Source organism: Schistocerca americana, chromosome X (genome assembly GCF_021461395.2).
Source record: "Schistocerca americana isolate TAMUIC-IGC-003095 chromosome X, iqSchAmer2.1, whole genome shotgun sequence".
NCBI classification, from domain to species: domain Eukaryota; kingdom Metazoa; phylum Arthropoda; class Insecta; order Orthoptera; family Acrididae; genus Schistocerca; species Schistocerca americana.
The window spans coordinates 793,483,281-793,501,815 of NC_060130.1; the positions used below are offsets into that span (position 1 = coordinate 793,483,281).

Genomic DNA, 18,535 nt, shown 5'->3' on the forward strand with positions numbered 1-18,535 from the left:
ACTAACAAGACTTCTGCTATCATTATGGGATATCATCTGGGACACTTGCAAGGAGCCATTCATCAGGCACTGCCTTGGCAGTTGAAGTCCTGTCCTATTGTCACTTGAGTAATATCTAAAGTGATTAAGAAAGGTGCAGAAAGAGCTACAAGCAAAACTAAAGTTGATAGCACAGCCTAACAATCAAAACCTACCTTTCTACTATCATTGCACAACTGTAGAGGTGAGAATGGATACTGCACAGTTGTACATATCAGTTAAACTACCAGCAGCACACAGACCCACACTGTTTAGGTGTTACACAGTACACATATCCAGTAAGGTCAGAAACAGAGGGGAAGTTCATGCAGATTGAAGAGAGAGGTGTTTTACTAATAGCAGAAGAGAGACCTGTTTTAATGACTGCAGAAGAACTACAACAACGTCAAAGTGGGGTGGGGGCAATATGTCCTACTTGCATGATACAGAGGGGAGGAAAAACATGTTCGATATAATTGTTCAGGGGCAAGGCAGGGACAGCCATGCTGAAAGGAGGTGATGGAACTGAAGCCACACTTTCAGTGAGCAGATCTACATTGTGTATTCTTGGTGTATGTTGATGTAATAGTAGTGGTGAGTTGTCATGAACAAGGGAAGCTTATGGGAGCAAGAAACATGGATCTAAGAGACAGTAGGGTGTTAGTTAATGGAATCATGTTTGATATTACAGGACCAACATTTAATTTACCAGCTACAATGATGGGCATTACTCACTTGAACATGACACAACTGTGGCTGTATTGACTGGATGAACCCTTGGCGATGTTTCCTAAATGAAACTTTACCTTCTTAAATGATACCTGGGAACCAAGTCTCATTCATTCTCTGAATCAGACGACAGCTGCACAGGAGGGGCAGATCACTGCAGTACCGGGCTGGTAGATGATGGATAACCACGACCTTGAGTATCACAATTCCTAGTGCCATAGTGACTGTAATTTTGTTCTGGACAGCTTTTACTTACTTGGTACAGAAAGCCATCCAGCAACCTGATCCATGGATATTTTTTTGAAACCCAACAGTACGGCCATGACACCAGAGCTACCCTAGACAATGAGACAACAGGGCACCACCAGTTGCAGCCATGGATTCAAAACCAGGATTGAACAGCAGCCTGTCACACTATGGGCTGCTGGATTGCCTCCCGGGTCTGACATTAGCATTGCTAGGCAGTGACACAAATACCATTCATCTGGGGCAGGGATCAGCTGCCTGCTGACAGCTGCCGGCCTGCTGTGCTGGAGTGGTGCATTGCTGTCTCTCATTGACAACAAATAAATTTTGCAATTAAAAGCAATAATGTTTCTTTTCAAGCACCAATCTGTCACTGAACCCAACTGGTCCACCACTCAGCTCCACCCTTGGCCAGCTGGGCCCTACAGAGGGAATGAAGGTATGTACGATGTCTTAGGTGAGTATTACTTTGAAGGCAACCACCACTAACTGAACATGTTTAGTAAGTACACAAATTTGCAGCTTCAGTGGTGTTCCTTTTGTGTTTGACCTTGTGCAGAACATTTCCAGAGTGAGCACATGGACATATCTATGGTAAGCTGCTCATCAATTGCCAATTAGTAGATTGATATTTATGAAAACTGTCACAGCATAGGGCAGAGTTTAAGGCTGAAAAACAGCTGTCCACTAATACATCACAATGTATAGTCACTTCGTAACACTGTATGTCCCATTCCATTCTGTCTCATCTTTTAGGTCACAAAAATTATGCACAAAAAGACGGGCATCTTTTTTAAAAGATAGCCAACATAACTCAGTATATTTAAATAACATCCAACAGGGCAACTGCACAAAAACAAGTTTGGAACCTCTAGCTTTCTATATATGGGGCACTTACCCACAAAGCTGAAGAGGAAAAAATAAAATGGGAAAGGCAGAAAATTACAACTGTCATACATTAATAAGAAACAGTAAAGGATTATTATCAATTTAAAAACTAATTAAATAAATCTGTCAAATCTTACAACATTTACAAATATAAAACTATAGCTCAATGCAGCTAAAGATTAACATCCTGTAATGATGGATAAAGTGATAATGGAATGTCCTGGATGAAATAGAAACAATGACGTGAAAAAATAACAATCATCATACAAGGTGAGTGTTGCAAACTAAAAGGTAATATGTGGCTCTCCTTTGCTCTATGCTCCCATATGGTGAGAAATTGATGATAATGATCACAAAAAACTGTAAGACAAGTTAAACAAAGTTATCACTGCAATAAAACAATATGCAAGCAATAGTGTGTGCCCCCCCCCCCTTTTTTTTTTTAAATACTGAGTACCAAATGCTGTGTGAAAAAGGGTACCTGGAAATCATACATAATACATCTCATGAAAACAAAGTATTACTGTTCATACCTGTCACAGTTATGGCCCAATGTAAAGTCACGACATTCTGTACATGCTCCTGTTTGAGGGTCGCAAACATCAGCATGCCCATTACATGTACACTGCTGACAGTTGGGGAAATTCCAGAAACCTGGCTGACACTGATCACATTCTCGGCCGTACGTATTGGCTCTGCACTTGCACTGACCAGTCTGAACATCACAGAAGTTGTCAAGTGCACCAATAGAATTGCAGTCGCATGCTGAAAAAATTGTGACCTCAGAGTTCTCTAATACACATAATTCAGCAAAAGTTTTTCTTTCACATACTGTGGTGTGTAAGAAAGGCAATAGCTCAAAAGAAAAAAAAATACTTACAATTTGAAATAACAGTATATAGTTTCTATTTGGAAAATGTTTCTTCTGCTGTATGTTTCATGTGAGAATCTGCCACAAATTATTCTTCAAAACTAGTTATGAGAGAGGAAATGTGACATCACTCTATTGCATAAACATAACATACTGTTGTATCTACTACTGTTACTTTTCTGATTATAAAAGTGTTCATTAAGAACAGCAACATATTTTCACATGATACCAAAGTTGTATAGCGTACCATTTTCAGTCATTAAGCTTTTCGCCAAATCTTCTGACAGTACAGGTACTTATTTTGAATTGTAGTGGAGGTTTCTAAAGTCATTTTTGAGTAAGCATCACTTTTTCCCACAATTATTACATCTGAACTTCATATTGATAAAATTAAATTTGTTCTTTATAGTGCTAGTACAATGGAGGACATGTGCATCAACCAAATGATAATGCGTTCTATTTTTGTACACACAAGGATAGTATTACTACAGCAAAATAACCCAATTGGTAGAATATTTCCTTCAGGCCAACAACTTGCACACAGTTATGATTGTATTTCTGATAATGTGAAAGTAGAGGTGTGTCGTGAAATTCTTTCATATTCAAGAAGAGGAAGCCATTAGTGACGCAAATGATCAAAAGAATACATTACAGGAAAAGGTTTATCACAGTTGAAAAGTAATTACATCCAGGAATTGCTATGATGAGAAGCAAAAGATTTTAGAAGTTATTCACTGCACTTTATAATGTATAAGAAAAATTTTAAAATTTTGTGTTAGAAACTAAAAAAGGAATCAGTGAGAAAATAGACTGGATTTTTGAATTCTTTGTGACTATCAAGGAACTGTAACAAAGACTTAGGAGAAACAACTCATAAAGAGTACTTTAATTGTTGTGCTGTGTAGTTTGCAACCAATATTCTTGCATCTCATGGGACATCAACTTTGAACACTGATGTTGCTGCACCTTCTGACATGCATGACCTGGCAAGTTCATCCTCAAATGGTGAACAGAAATACATTCATGAAGCTATGAGCGGAAGGTAAATGTGGATACTGGTCACAAAATTGTCTCCTTACACTTTAGCAATATAAATGAGGTGGTTCTCATGACTGAGAATATAACTGAGCCAGAATAGGACACCTAATTGGTGGAACTGTGGCTGATCTCCCTGTAAGCTCTTGGCAAGAACAGAGGGTGGATACTAGAGCATCTTCTTCTTTGATCAATAGTTCTACCTATATGATGCTGAGCTTTCCTCTGCTGTACCTATTTCAGATGGAGGTCATGGCCTATGATGGTCATGAAATCCCAGTGCAGGGAGTGTTTTTGACAGAGGTCTCATATAAAACTATGTTACACTTGCTTTCATTTTTGGAAGTTTCTTAAGGCACAGCAGAAAATGTTTTTGGATTTGATGCCTTGAAGCACTTTGGATTTTCCATTCCTGTGAACGTGAATTTGTAATCTTTGGACATTCCATTTCAAGGAATTGAAGCGTTTATGACCTCCTTTTTGCAGTTGTTCACTTCAGGTCTGGGTCAGGTGGCATTTGTCAAGGTACGTCTGCACTTGAAGCCAGGTTCTGGCCACCTTTGTGTGGGTATGCCCAATTCCTCATGTCCTCTAGGATGCAATCAAAGCACAACTGGACAGGTTGCTCACCTTCAATGTGGTCACCCCAGTTTCTTCGAGTCAGTAGGCTTTTCATCTGTCATTGTCAAAAAACTGGATGGTCTCTCAGGCTGTGTGGCTATTTTAAGGCTGTGAATGACCAGTTGATCATTGATTCTTTCAGAGTTCCACAACCAGAGGACATGATCTCCAGGCTGCAGAACAGAGACTGTTACATGAAGACTGATCTGTTAGATTCATATTTAAAGCTGCTGTCACATTCAGATTCCTGTGAATTGCTAGTGTTTAGCACATCCTTTGGCTTGTACTGGTGTACCCAGCTTTTATTTGGAATCACTAGTGCTCCAGCTTTTTTTTTTTTTTTCCTTCTTAGAATAACTGAGTCAGGATGTTCTCTAGTGTGGCAGTTATTTAGATGACATCATGACAGGGGCATCTACAGATGAGCACCCCCAAACTTTGTTTTCTTGCTTATCACCTGAGGGCCTGAAATGTAACTTCAGTAAGTGTAAGTTTTTCCAGTCTTGGTGGAGTACCTTGGTTTCCTCCTCTGCAAAAAGGCATCCATTCAACCAGAGAACATATGTAGGTCATCGACAATATGCCCTGCCCCCAAACTCTGTAAGAATTAAAGTCCTTTCTGGGGAAGATTAGCTATTACTACTTGCAGACAAAGAAAGAAGCATTAGCTATAGGCTGCACAGTGAAGAAGTTCCATATCTATCTGGACGGTGTGAAGTTTCAGTTGATCACAGACCACAAGCCAATTATGCACAGTGTTTCGTCATCGGTCTGGACTTCCAGATGAAATGGCACAAAGACTTCAGTGTTGGGCATTGTTTCTGTCCACATATACGCATGACATCAACTAAAAACCTTCTGGTCGCCAAACAAATGCCGACACTCTATCTTGTCTGCCAGCTGGCCCAGATCATGAGTTTGACACTCAGGAAGTCATCATTTTTCAATTAGACTCTGATTTGCCATTGGCCCTTCAGGAGTTCCCCCTCGATGCATGACAGCGGTTGCGACTCACAAATGGGCAGACCCCATATTCTGTTCTGTTGTTCAGTGGATTCGAAATGGTTGGCCTCAGAGACTGCCCATGGGCAACCACAGTCACTTGAAAACATACGTCACCATCTGGCCTAGACTGATCCTCCATGATGTGGGTTCTCCTCCACCAGAGGCAACACAACAGGCCTCGAGTCATTATTCCCCCAGCTCTGTGCCCCAAGGTCTTTGATCTCCTACATGCCAGTCACTGGAGTATTTTACGTTTGAAGCAGCTGGCCCATCAGCATGCCTCTTGGTTGGCCATCGATAGGGATATCAAGCTATGATTCAGTCCTATACCCTGTGTGCCTGCCAACAGCCAACTCTCCTCAATGTTTTTTCTCCTTGGCCCCAGGCAGGCACATGGGAGTATCTTAACACTGACTTTGCCAGCCCTTTTTTGCTGTGGATGTGGCTCATTGTGGTCAACTCATTCTCCTGGAGTTCCCTTATGTCCACCCACCCCCTCTACGACATCAGCAAATGTCATTCGGGACTTCTTTGCTAAAATGGGTCTTCCATTGGCCATCATATTAGAAAACTGCCCCCAGTTTACCTACACACAGTTCCCAAATTTTTGTGACCTTCAAGAGATCACACAGCTGCTCACCACCCCATTCCATCTGCAATCCATATAGGGGAGGCAGAATGAATGGTGCAAACTTACAGGAAGATTTCGGTCATGGTGCACTCTGCTTCCACGGACAAGGCTCTCATGTTGTTTTTGGCTGCCTATCATTGCTCGGAAGAGCCCTGATGAATTACTACATGGGTGGCCACCACAGACTCTCCTTACACTGCTGTTTCCACCAGGACCTGCCCCTCCTCCTCAGTCCCCCCCCCCCCCCCTCCTGCCACAGGCCTGTTGCTGGTCCAGCTCGGCAACCCCTGTTGTGGGTGCCAATGTGCAGACACTGTCTCTCTTGAGTTCCTCCTACAGTCCATGGCTCTCACAGTCAGTGGATGTATGAGGTCTGTGCTGCGGGCCATCTTTGGTGGTGTCATAAGAATCAGCTATGACCCAGATTGCCAAAGTCAGCATTCCAACAAGCCCTGGATTACTTGCTGCCTCACCCCGTCTGGCCTCCCCAGTAACCAGCTCCACTTCACACTGGCTGGGCCCTTGGTGCTGTGGGTTTCATGGAGTGGACCCTTGCACCTCCGTCTGTCTTCAATCCAGTTCCAGCAAAGGTAGTCCCATCTCCAGAGGATGCTCCATGCATGGCCATGCCTGCACATGACAGTCCTGGAATTGTCAACAGAGAGATGTAGCCTGTCCTGGACTCAGCCATGCCGGGGCCCTCCTGGCTCCCATTCTGACCACTACCCCACTCCCCCCCTCATTGCAGTCAGCACCAAGGGGGCTGCTTACACACCTACCTATCATCTCCTTGATATGACCAATTTGGACAGTGAGATGGAGTTATCTCAACTGTCCACAACTGATCCATACTTGGTGCTTCAAGCTGCAAGTGACCAGCAGAAGACAAAAGCTGAAAAGAAGCTATACCCTCGAGGCCATCGCCATGCCATTTTGTGGAATCCCATGGTCAACTTGCCTGATGTAAGCAGGCACTCCACCAGGAATGGCAGTTCTTGTTGATGCACCATATGAGCCACATATTACACTGGCCACCTTGTGATGACATTTATTATCTCAAACCCAGAATACTCTTAAACTATGTGATTCTGTATGTCTTGTTGAATGTTTGTCTATTCAGTGAATACAGAATAAAGAGTGTTAGTAAGTGCAAACCTTTCGACGCGCAGGTCGCCGAAGTGGCGTCAAATCGAAAGACCTGCACCAGGCGAACGGTCTACCCGACGGGAGGCCCTAGCCACACGACATTTCCATTTAGTGCAAACCTCAACAGTTTTTCTTACTGATCTGCATTAAATTACATTTTTCTACATTTAGAGTAAGCTACCACTCTTCACACCAACTATAAATTCCGTCTAAGCCATCTTTTATCCTCGTAGTCACTCAATGATGACATCTCCCCTATACACCACAGCATCATCAGCCAACAGCCACAGATCGCTGCTCACACTTTCAGACCATCTATGAATATACAGGGTGTTTCTGCATGTGCATGCAAAAATGTAACAGGACATTGAGAATGCTCCACTGGGCAACCTGAAGTAGGGAACCTGGGGTCGAAGAACCCAGCTTAAGTAGATATGAAAGTAAACCATCTACTGCTTTGTCTAGCATTACTGTTTTCCAGCTTATTTACAACTAACATGCGTACAAGTTTACATGTACTATGCTGTTTACTCACACATACAGTCTTTATTTCCTGCAAGGAAACAAGAACGGGCCTGATTATTAGGAAGTCATGATGTAGGTTTTGTTTACTTTATGCGTCCATAAGGTGACTCTGTTGTATCGTATTCACATTGTCCAATGCCATGACTGAATGGCATACCCATTCATTAATAAGTGCTATTCAGAGATGTACAGTACAATATGATGGAGTACCATTGGTACAGTATTTCCTGATCTCTGTATTGTCAGGGGAGGTCCTATTCCATGGCCTGTGAGGTCACCTGAGCCAAATCCCCTTGATTATTTCCTATTTAGAGATCTAAACTCACTTGCATATGACACCCCAGTGGATACAGAGATGGAATTAGTAGTCAGAATTGTAGCTGCCTGTGATGTGATTTGGAACACACCAGGGATATTTGCCAGGGTGCATTAGAATCTTGTTCACCAATGTCATACTTGCATTGATGTTGATGGCCATCAGTTTCAGCATATTTTGTAAGATATGGTACAAATGGTACATCCATTGTGTCAGTGATGGTATTCACAGTTAACTAATGTACATAAAAAGTACACAGCAATTTGATTTTATTCCTATTATCTCCTTAAGATGACTTCTCCAACACTAGGTTCTCTAACTCAAATTACCCAATGAAGCATCCTCCATGTTCTGTTAAATTTTTGCATGTTCTTACAGAAACACCCTATAGATGATAAGAGCGCTCCTATCACATTTCCCTGGGAAATCCATGATGGTACCCTTGTCTCTGATGATCACTCGCTATAGATAACAACATACTGGGTTCTATTACATAAGAAGTTTTCAACTACTCACATAGTTGGGAACCTAATATGTATGCTCAGACCTTCATTGACAGTCTGCAGTGGGACACCGAATTTGCCTGTTACGCTTCAGGATATGATTCAAGAAATGGGCAAGCTGAGTTTCATGTGAGTGATACTTTCTAAATCCATGTTGATTTATGGACAGAAGCTTTTCCTTCTGTAGGAAATTTATTTATTTACTTATTTTGAACTTAGAATATGTTCAGGAGTTCTGCAGCAAACTGTTGTTAAGGATATTGGTCTGTAATTTTGTGGGTCCATTATTTAACCTTTATTATATACAGGAGTCACCTGTGCTTCTTTCCAGGCATTTGGGATTTTGTACTGAGCAAGAGATTTGCAATACGTACAAGCTAAATAAGGGGCCAGTGCTATAGAGTAGTCTCTCTAAAACTGAGTTGTGATTCCATCTGGATCAGGTGACTTATTTGTTTTCAACTCTTTCAGTTGCTTCTCTATACCAGGGGTACCTTCTGCTATGTTCTCCATAGGGGAGTCTGTGCAATGGTCAAATGATGGTATGTTTCTACAGTCCTCCTGTGTGAATGATTTCTTATATGCAAAATCAAAACTTCGGCTTTCCTGTTGCAGTGTTCTCTTGGCACACCAGATTGATCAGTGAGTGACTGGATAGAAGGTTTTGACCCACTTAAAGATTTTATGTAAGACCAGAATTTTCTTGAGTTGTTGGCAATATCTTTTTCTAAGGTATGACAGTGGAAGTAGTTGTATTTTTACAGATGCACGAAATTCACTAATTCTTACCTGTTGTGATTTCTGCATTCTTTTTTGAACTGAGTATGCAACAGTCTCTGCTTCCTCAGCATTTTCTGGATTTTGTTATCAAACCACAGTGGCTCTTTTTTCACCCCTAATCCACTTTCTCAGCACATACTTCTCCCGAGCGTAATTTCCAGACAGTTTAAAGTCTGCCCATAATTCCATTATGTCTGTCATATTGGAACTAATTTATGTCCATGCATTGTCTAAACAGAATGCTAACAACTGCTTATTTGCTCTTTGTAGCAAAAATACTCTCCTAGCCTTCTGGATGGATTTATTAACTTTAGTAACCATTGCCACTAAGGTGACATCATGATCACTAATCTCTGTCTCTACACTGACACTCTAGTTAAGGCCAGGTCTGTTTGTAGCTATATAGTCTAAAACATTTCCATTGCATGAGGACTATTGAACTAGTTTCTCAAGAGTTTTCAGAAAAGTGTTCAAAACTACTTCATAAAGCTGTCTGTCTGTAATTCAGACTGCAATGAATCCATAGACGTCCCAGTCTATATTCAACAGGTTAAAAGTCGACTCCAAAACTAATAACGCATGATCAGGGTATTCCTGCACCACTGAGGATAGACTTTCTTTGAATGATTCTAAAACTGTCATGACGGAATTGGGTGGCCAATAAAAACATCTGATAATTAACCTGAGTTCACCTACATTTTCTACTTGCATCCAGATAATATCACAGTTAGATTCCATTTTGACCTCGATAGACAAAGTATTTTTGTTGACTGCAATAAACACTGCCCCTCCTATGGCATCTAATCTGACTTTTTGATAAACATTTCATGCCTCATTAAATATTTTGAAGCTCTTTCCTACAGGCTTCAGCAAGCTCTTGGTTCCGAGAATAATTAGAGGGCACAACTTTCCTGGAGGTCAGGAAATTCAGGACCTTTGTTACAAATACTTTGACAATGTATTGTTAAAATTTTCACAGCTGACACGTCTTTACTTTATACATGGTCAGATTTCACACTCTGTGTATTGGCTGATAGTGTTCATCAGAGGAGCTCAAACTCTCAACTGGTCTGCTACCCAACTAGCTGCTTCCTTTGTATAGTCCACCCCTGATCTATTAAGGGGAGTCCTATAGGTCTCTACTCCATAACATATGTCCATAAATCTGCAGCTAAGACTGTCACAGAACAGACAGAGCCTCCAGTTGAGAACCTCCACTTGGCTCAAAACCAAAGAACACCAACCAATCGTCGGAAAGATGCTGCAAACTGTGAGCTCTGCTTGCACCAATTGAGCCAAGTCAGCAGTCTTCACCATTTCCACCAGCTGCCTGTATGAACTGAGGAGAGTCTCAGAACCCAGCAACAGACATTGTTGGTGTCAATTCGAGCCACAACTTTAAGACCACTGCACCCTGCACCCTCGATAGCCACAGACAGGCCTCACCCACATCTCAGATGAGGCCCCCTGCCATACATACCAAGTGCACATTGGATTTCTTTCCCAGCCTTGAATGCTATTTCGCTAAGGTGCTCCATGACACGCCTAACATTGGATCTCCTGATACTAGCAACCCCCCCCCTCCCCCGCCCCTCCCCTGTGCCTGCTTGCACCCAGCTGAGCAAGCAGCCACCCATCCATTAAGAGGGTCAAAGGGTGAGGCTAGATGGTCAGCCCTCACACTGAAATTCTGCCTCGAGCGACATGTAACAATCCACCACACTCTGTGGTGAGGGCAGATGCCTGCATCGGGTACACGTGGGTGAAGCAAGCAACATCTGAGGTGTCCCATGCAATGTGCCACATTTTCCACCAATGCTACATCCTGAGGTAGCAGTCTGAAGACAGCTGACCAAAGCCAAAAGTGTTTTCAGCTGTTTGGGAACTGCTGCTAGCTTCTCCTGCCTTTGCACACAGCACACACACATTCTACCCATCTTAGTAGCACTAACTTAAGAATTAACAATAAAAGCACAGCGAGAAAGCTAAATATGTAACTTGCTACACTCCCGGTGTGTCAACAATGGAGGCTGACACCTTACTGAGCTGTGTAGCTGGCCATTAAAAAGAAATTATGACTGTGTTACAGATGGTGTGAATCTATAATTCACAGTTACTAAAATGTGAGACTACACCTCTTAAATACAAACACACACAATGAATTGAAGAACTAAACTATGAAAACACACATAAAAGCTAAATAAGTTGCTTGCTACTCTCCTGGTGTGTCACAGGCATAAGGCGGAGCCTGACTGAACTGTAACCAATGGACTGCTGGACGTTCAAAACAAACAAATGACAACTGCACTACAGCCTGCACAAAACCACACTTTACAACTGCTAAAATGTGAGACATCATTCCAGACATTCTGCATTTTTCTGATTTGTTCTTGGTGGTATTTTAATCCAGATCATAAAATTTACTGTAAGTTGAGCCTGGCTGGGTGCCAAGAGCTATATATTGCAAAGAAAGTTCCTATCAGAAAAGTTTCAAGGACTGATATTAAAAGATAGAATACAGAAGATACATGGTGTAGAATAACAAGGTCAATATTATCACACTGCAGAGCACGCTATGCATCCAGATTGTGTGTGCTGTCAACGCATTCTGAAAATGTAGTCTTGAACTTGGTGCCTGGTTCATCACATACATCATCTAGATTCTCAAACAATATCACTTCCTCAGAACTTTTCAGATGTAAAATTGATCTACAACATGCTAATAGAGGATGAGATGCACAGTAATAAGAATACTTTAAATGCCTGTCTTAACCTTCGAGCAGGTACACCTGTGTATAAAGTGTGCCAACCACAAATAAAATGGTTTTGCACAGTTCTACAAAATACAAAGTGAGCTAGAAGAGAAAAAATTTACAATTTGTGCAAGAAAATGAGCCAGATTATGAGCTAGCAGCACAATCCCACAATGAGACAGTTGTCTATGAGGTAATTAGTAATGAATAAGCGTTTGGCTGAGATCTGATGTAACTGCACTGTTAATGCTTTGAGTAGGTCATTACTGTCTCCATAACACCTGTCTGTGGCAACAGAGTGATACAATGAAAGTTTATTCCGTCACTGCTTCATAAAACAGTGCTTTACCTCATATCATTGCATACTGTATCATTGCTTAATTAAATTAAGATTAAGTTGTGATTTTGCTCATTCTTGTTTACCTTGGTAACATAAAGCCAGCTATTCTTTACATCTGTACAAAGTGCATCACGTGGCAACTCATGTTATTAAAAACGGCACACCTGCTTAAGAGTTAAAAAATAAGATATTGGGGTTTATGTAACTTTTCTTGGAGACCATCAAATTTACCAATGTGACTACAATATTTAACAATTTGTGATATGGATGTATACTACAAACAAACTATTTTAATCTGTTGTAAATTAATGGTTTTTCACTACAAAAATCTAGATTACATTTTATTAAAATGTGGCAGGTATTCCAGACTACAGCTACCATTCTTTTTCCAATGTAGGAATGGATGATTGATTCATAATATTCTGTTTTTATGATTATACTTTCATTTTTAAATTTAAAAATTTCAGCTCATATCAAAGAGAAAATAAAATAGACAAAAATGCACATACCACGACAACCTTCGGGACCAAAACCGTATGTTCCTGGAGCACATCTGTCACAGCGCCTGCCAACCACATTAGGTTTGCAGGTGCAAGCACCACCCAGTTCTGAACATATAGCACTCACTGATCCAGTAGGGTCACATTGGCAGGCTGTAAAATTGAATGTAGTGGTTAATATTCTCAACAATAAATGGTCACTGGAGTGGAGGGGGATAGATAAAATCATAACAGAAGTACAACTTACGGAATGCACCACCATGAACGTAGAAACCTATGCTGTGATGGTACTTTTGACAGACATCAGGAATGCTGCCCTTAAGTACAGAGTAGAATGCCTGACCACACTGATATCGCTCAAATTCCTGCCTATGGAGATTGTTTGCTCCTTGGAAAAATGGGATGCTTTCTGGTCTTGGAATCAGTGCAATCTGCAAATAAAAAAACAAGAAGCAACACATTAAAATAACAGTAACTAAACCTAATACCAAAGCAGTAAGGGCCATTCATAAATAATCATCTCCACATAATGATGCCAAGGCACTGAGAGGAGCTCTCCTTCTGAAAAAATATCCAACTATTTTCGTTTCCACACAGTGAAACGTATATCAGTCAAAAACAATTTTATCCTCAGTTAGAAAATACATTATTGTTCCACTTGCTTACAGTTTTGAATATAAATGGGCAAGTACTAGTTAAGTTAAGAGTAAAGAAATGGTAGAAGACACATACACCAATTCTTCCATTGAAGAACACTTTTGTCATACAAACCCTTTACTGCAACTCTTGCACTGTATGAAGATTATACTCATTGGGTGGAAACAGAATGTGATGAAATAGAGACACATGAAAACTAGATAGAGCCATGGAAGCAGCCCAAATTTTTATATTACCAAAAAATTAAATTAATTGGCTATGCACGAGGTATTAGATTCAAGAGATCTAAAGCCTACTCTACAAACTGTGCTGTGTGGATCCCATTATGTAAAAAGCATTAAGATTTCTCCTTACCTAACAGTGGGACTGGTAATCTTGCTAAATTGTCCAGTAATCAACATGTCTAAATTTGAAAAATCTGGGGAGTTCCAGGTTTATTAAAGGCACTTGACTGAAACTTCAGCTCTAGCTCATGTAATTTGTAATAAATGTAACACACACCTGGTTCATGTCCCACACAAATGAGTAAGTCACAATACACACACAACACAAATGCTACTCAAAATAGTAGAACAGTGAAAAAAAGCCTCAGCATGTTACTTGGAGACAGTAATTCAGGAACCTGATGCAATGTTTCACAATATCTCAACTTTTATATAGCATTGTCATTACTCTACTTAGCTCCAGACATTCATCACTTTGAGACACAAAAATCCATAGCATGGTTAGCAGAATCACTAATAAACAGACAGTCTCTAGCAGAGCCATTAGCCTTTGTTTCTGGAACAGAAAATAGAAAGGTTTAATGGAAGTAAATAAGTAGTTATCAAGAAGAATGTGAGGGTGACATAAATTAGTAAAGAGCCATAAGATCCAGGATAGCAGGACAGAACACTGAAATAAAAAGGTGACAATAAAATACAGTGATGGGAAGATACATTTATTCTGTATTGGTGTTACTGATAGTAAATGACAGTCTGAGCACAATAACTGAACATAGTATAAAAATGACAGTTAAATAAAATAGTAGGGGGATGAGAAGACATGAAAGAAGTAGTAATGGAGAAAAAGCAGGGAAACCAACAAGAGAGAAGAAGGCTAAGAGAGTATAAATGTCCATTAAACAAAGTGACCATGAATTGGACATAATAGTAGATATAAAGGATAAAGAGCAGGGAGGAGAAAGGTACATGAAACTGAAAGAAATGTAAAACATACTTGAACTCTGTTGGGTTTTTATGCAAAATGCATTACTGAAAAGGAGATTACAGTTAAACAGTGCTGGTGTCACTATAGATCAGGTACTACCTCTACTGGAGACACAAAGGAGAAATGCAACAGTCATAGTCTGCTCATACAAAATTCCCAGAGGTTACCTGCAGTGACTTAGGAAAACCTAAAACAGGATGTTTAGATATGAACATGAGCACCACTCTGATTGACTGTCTGTTAATGATGTCACTAATTCAGTTGCTACTAGTATATGGCTGGTGGGAAATGATTAACACAGTGCTACAGTGTGCATTATACCACAGGATACATACAACTGCCAACATAGAGAGTACTTCTATGCATATTCACATTTCTGGCAAGTTTTACAGTGATTATGAAAAAAACGTTATTCTGTCAGCAGAGATCATGACTGACATTATAATTAGTTTCTGTAATTAATACAATCACAAGATTGTTTGACAATATATTCAGCTTCAACGACATAGTTGTAATCTTCAGATTTTTGAAGATGACTGCTGGGTGCTTGAAATCAGTTACATTGTGAAATGTTACGGCAGTTATGTCAATAACAGAATAAAATAATTCTCCATTCATTACAGCAATGTTATGTTTGTATTTGGCTTAACGAGTCTCATATATGTTTCCGTGTCTCACCAGTTGATGGTAAAGATTTTACCAGCACAGTGCTATAAAAGTTATTTGAAAAATGTAATCCAGAAACAGATTTTTCAAACCATATTTGCTCTCCTCCATAAATAAAAATCATCAAAACACATAAAATACATTTCCCTCACCATTTTGTATTCCTTTGGTTGTACTGTCTAAACAATTAGTTTTCTCAAGATCATGACACATTCAAGCTCTACCTAAAAATGAAATCTTCCTTAGTCGCACCATCCTTGCTAACATATTGCCATGGGCAGAGCCTCTAACACTTGTCATCCTATTGGAGATGGGACTTTCACAACTGTGGACAGTGGTTCAATCTCCACAGGCTCACCTCAGAAAATTAAGTTGTGGTGGGTTAGTCCTTCTCTACATATTCATCCTAAAATGTGACATTTTTTCCAGTGAGGGATGTCTTGGCAGAGACCTTGGTTATGGATATCTGCATTTTGAATGTTCAGGAAATGTTCTACCATGAAGTGGTTTCTTCATCTGATATGAGAGGAAAAAAAGATAGTGAGTGCCATGTCTGGTGAATACAAGGCTGAGTCAAAATTTGATCACCCAGAGATGCAGCATGTGTGACTGTCCTGTTCAGAATGAGCTGGGCCATATTCATGGAGGAGAAATACCCCCTTAGGCAGCTTCCTGTGATGCTTCATCTTGACAAACTGTTTTTTATTTATTTATAGTAGTCCATTTCCTTGGTAACAATAGTGGACCATTACATAGTGAACCTTTATGATAATCCATTTCTACGTCTTTTCTTTTTTTATATATAAAATCAAAGATGAGGTGACTTACCGAACAAAAGCGCTGGCAGGTCGATAGACACACAAACAAACACAAACATACACACAAAATTCAAGCTTTCGCAACAAACTGTTGCCTCATCAGGAAAGAGGGAAGGAGAGGGGAAGACGAAAGGAAGTGGGTTTTAAGGGAGAGGGTAAGGAGTCATTCCAATCCCGGGAGCGGAAAGACTTACCTTGGAGGAAAAAAGGACAGGTATACACTCGCACACACGCACATATCCATCCACACATACAGACACAAGCAGACATATTTCAAGTAAGGTAAGTCTTTCCGCTCCCGGGATTGGAATGACTCCTTACCCTCTCCCTTAAAACCCACTTCCTTTCGTCTTCCCCTCTCCTTCCCTCTTTCCTGATGAGGCAACAGTTTGTTGCGAAAGCTTGAATTTTGTGTGTATGTTTGTGTTTGTTTGTGTGTCTATCGACCTGCCAGCGCTTTCGTTTGGTAAGTCACCTCATCTTTGATTTTATATATAATTTTTCCCACGTGGAATGTTTCCTTCTATTATATTGATATCTTTTCTTTTTTTCCTATTCTGAATATTGAAGTAAGTTTACAGTGTGTATTTATTATTTTCATTGTCTTAATTTGTTTCTGTTACTCCTGCTCTAACATTTAGATGGCAACCTACATGCTACTCTAGATGAAGTTTTCCTGTGGTATCTTTTTCCACTCTGTCAGGCATTCCATTACTGTGACAGAAAAAGTGCCAAACGTTTTTGTTATTTTAATCTGTTGTGACTAATTTTATGGGTATCTTAAACACCTACTGCTACTAGTACTGTTACAACAACACCTACTGTTACTAGTACTGTTACAATACCACCATCACCATCACCATCACCATAATCATCATCTTCATCATCAACAACAACAACATCTAATACTACTACTACCACGACTATGACCACGACCACCACCACCACCACCACTGCTACTGAAACTTATGTTACTAAGACTAACACTTGTACTGAACAGGGTAGTGCAGTGGTTAGCACACTGGACTAACATTCAGGAGGACAATACAATGGTTCAAACCCGTGTCCAGCTCTCCTGATTTAAGTTTTCCGTGATTTCCCTAAACCGTGTACAGCAAATGACAAGATGGTTCCTTCAAAAGGGCACATTCATTTTCTTTCTCCATCTTTCCCTAATCTGAGCTTGTGCTCCATCTCTAATGACTTCATTGTCAACAGGACATTGAACACTAATCTCCTCCTCCTCCTCCTTGAACACTTCTAGTACAATTACTTTTGATAATGTTGTTAAGGCCACTGATTCTTAGAAAAAAGTTAAATAAAACACACACACACACACACACACACACACACACACACACACACACAACATTTACAACTGATGTAGTCAGTCTAGTTTTCCTGTATGTTCTGTACCAGATTTGGCATGCTATTGGTTTCAGCAATGTATTTTTGACCTCAGACAGCCTAATGACAAATCAGAGCAAATCATCTTCTTTCAGCAATTCTAATTCTTCTTAGGTACACTTGTGACCACCTTCCTTCACTCTTCCATTACCAGGCAAAGCAATCTTAGAGCTATCACACTTTCTTCTTGTTCTCATGGGTCTTCTACAGGTATTATTCATCCCAGCTGCGGAGTTGGTTGCCTATAGTTATGCCTTGCTTTTTCTTAGACTCATTAGTTAGAAGATTTTGAGTATCAAAGTCATCTTTTAATCTAATTATGTTATAAACAATTTTACCTCTTAAGGCTTTCTCAGCATCCCTTGTTATGTATTCAGCTAGGGACGATTCCCAGGGGGCATGATCTGATGTGCCAGTTTCACCAGTCACAGCTGGCTGCTGCTTTCTTACCAATTCATTTCAGATATGTAGGATATGGCAGTGGACCAGTCCCCTACTTGGCTCAAAATGTATTATCTGACGTCTTTGATTTATATATGGAAGAGATTTATATGTTGCCCTTCCTGTGTCAGAGGAATTCTATCTCTGCTGCCATTCTGTAAATTTTAAATTTTTTATTACTAATGGATTTGTTGCTGGTTCCCCAAGAAGGTCTTGTATTTTTTCCTGCAGTACTCACAGAGCAATAACAGAATTCCTTGCTGTACTTCCCTCACTGCAGCAACAGGCCTCACCTGCTATAGCTTGTGCACTTGGACTGGTACCCTAATCCACAATTGCACATAGCCATAACCTCCTCAGGAGATTTCAGCAGTATGCTCCTATGACAGTTTGACCCCCTTTAAAGGCATAATCTGATTGTATCACACCT

General features: G+C 40.4%; 1 protein-coding gene across 2 annotated transcripts in view; it reads right to left on the minus strand.

Moving 5' to 3' along the window:
• LOC124554770 (laminin subunit beta-1) overlaps positions 1-18,535 on the minus strand; it is a 357,587-nt gene that overhangs the window by 40,993 nt on the left and 298,059 nt on the right. For both annotated transcript variants that reach the window (XM_047128416.1, XM_047128415.1), the window contains 3 exons: positions 13,155-13,338; positions 12,917-13,060; positions 2,415-2,646 (listed from right to left, as the gene is read on the minus strand). In XM_047128416.1, coding sequence (XP_046984372.1) covers positions 2,415-2,646; positions 12,917-13,060; positions 13,155-13,338 — 560 coding nt within the window. The remainder of the gene's footprint in view (positions 1-2,414; positions 2,647-12,916; positions 13,061-13,154; positions 13,339-18,535) is intronic.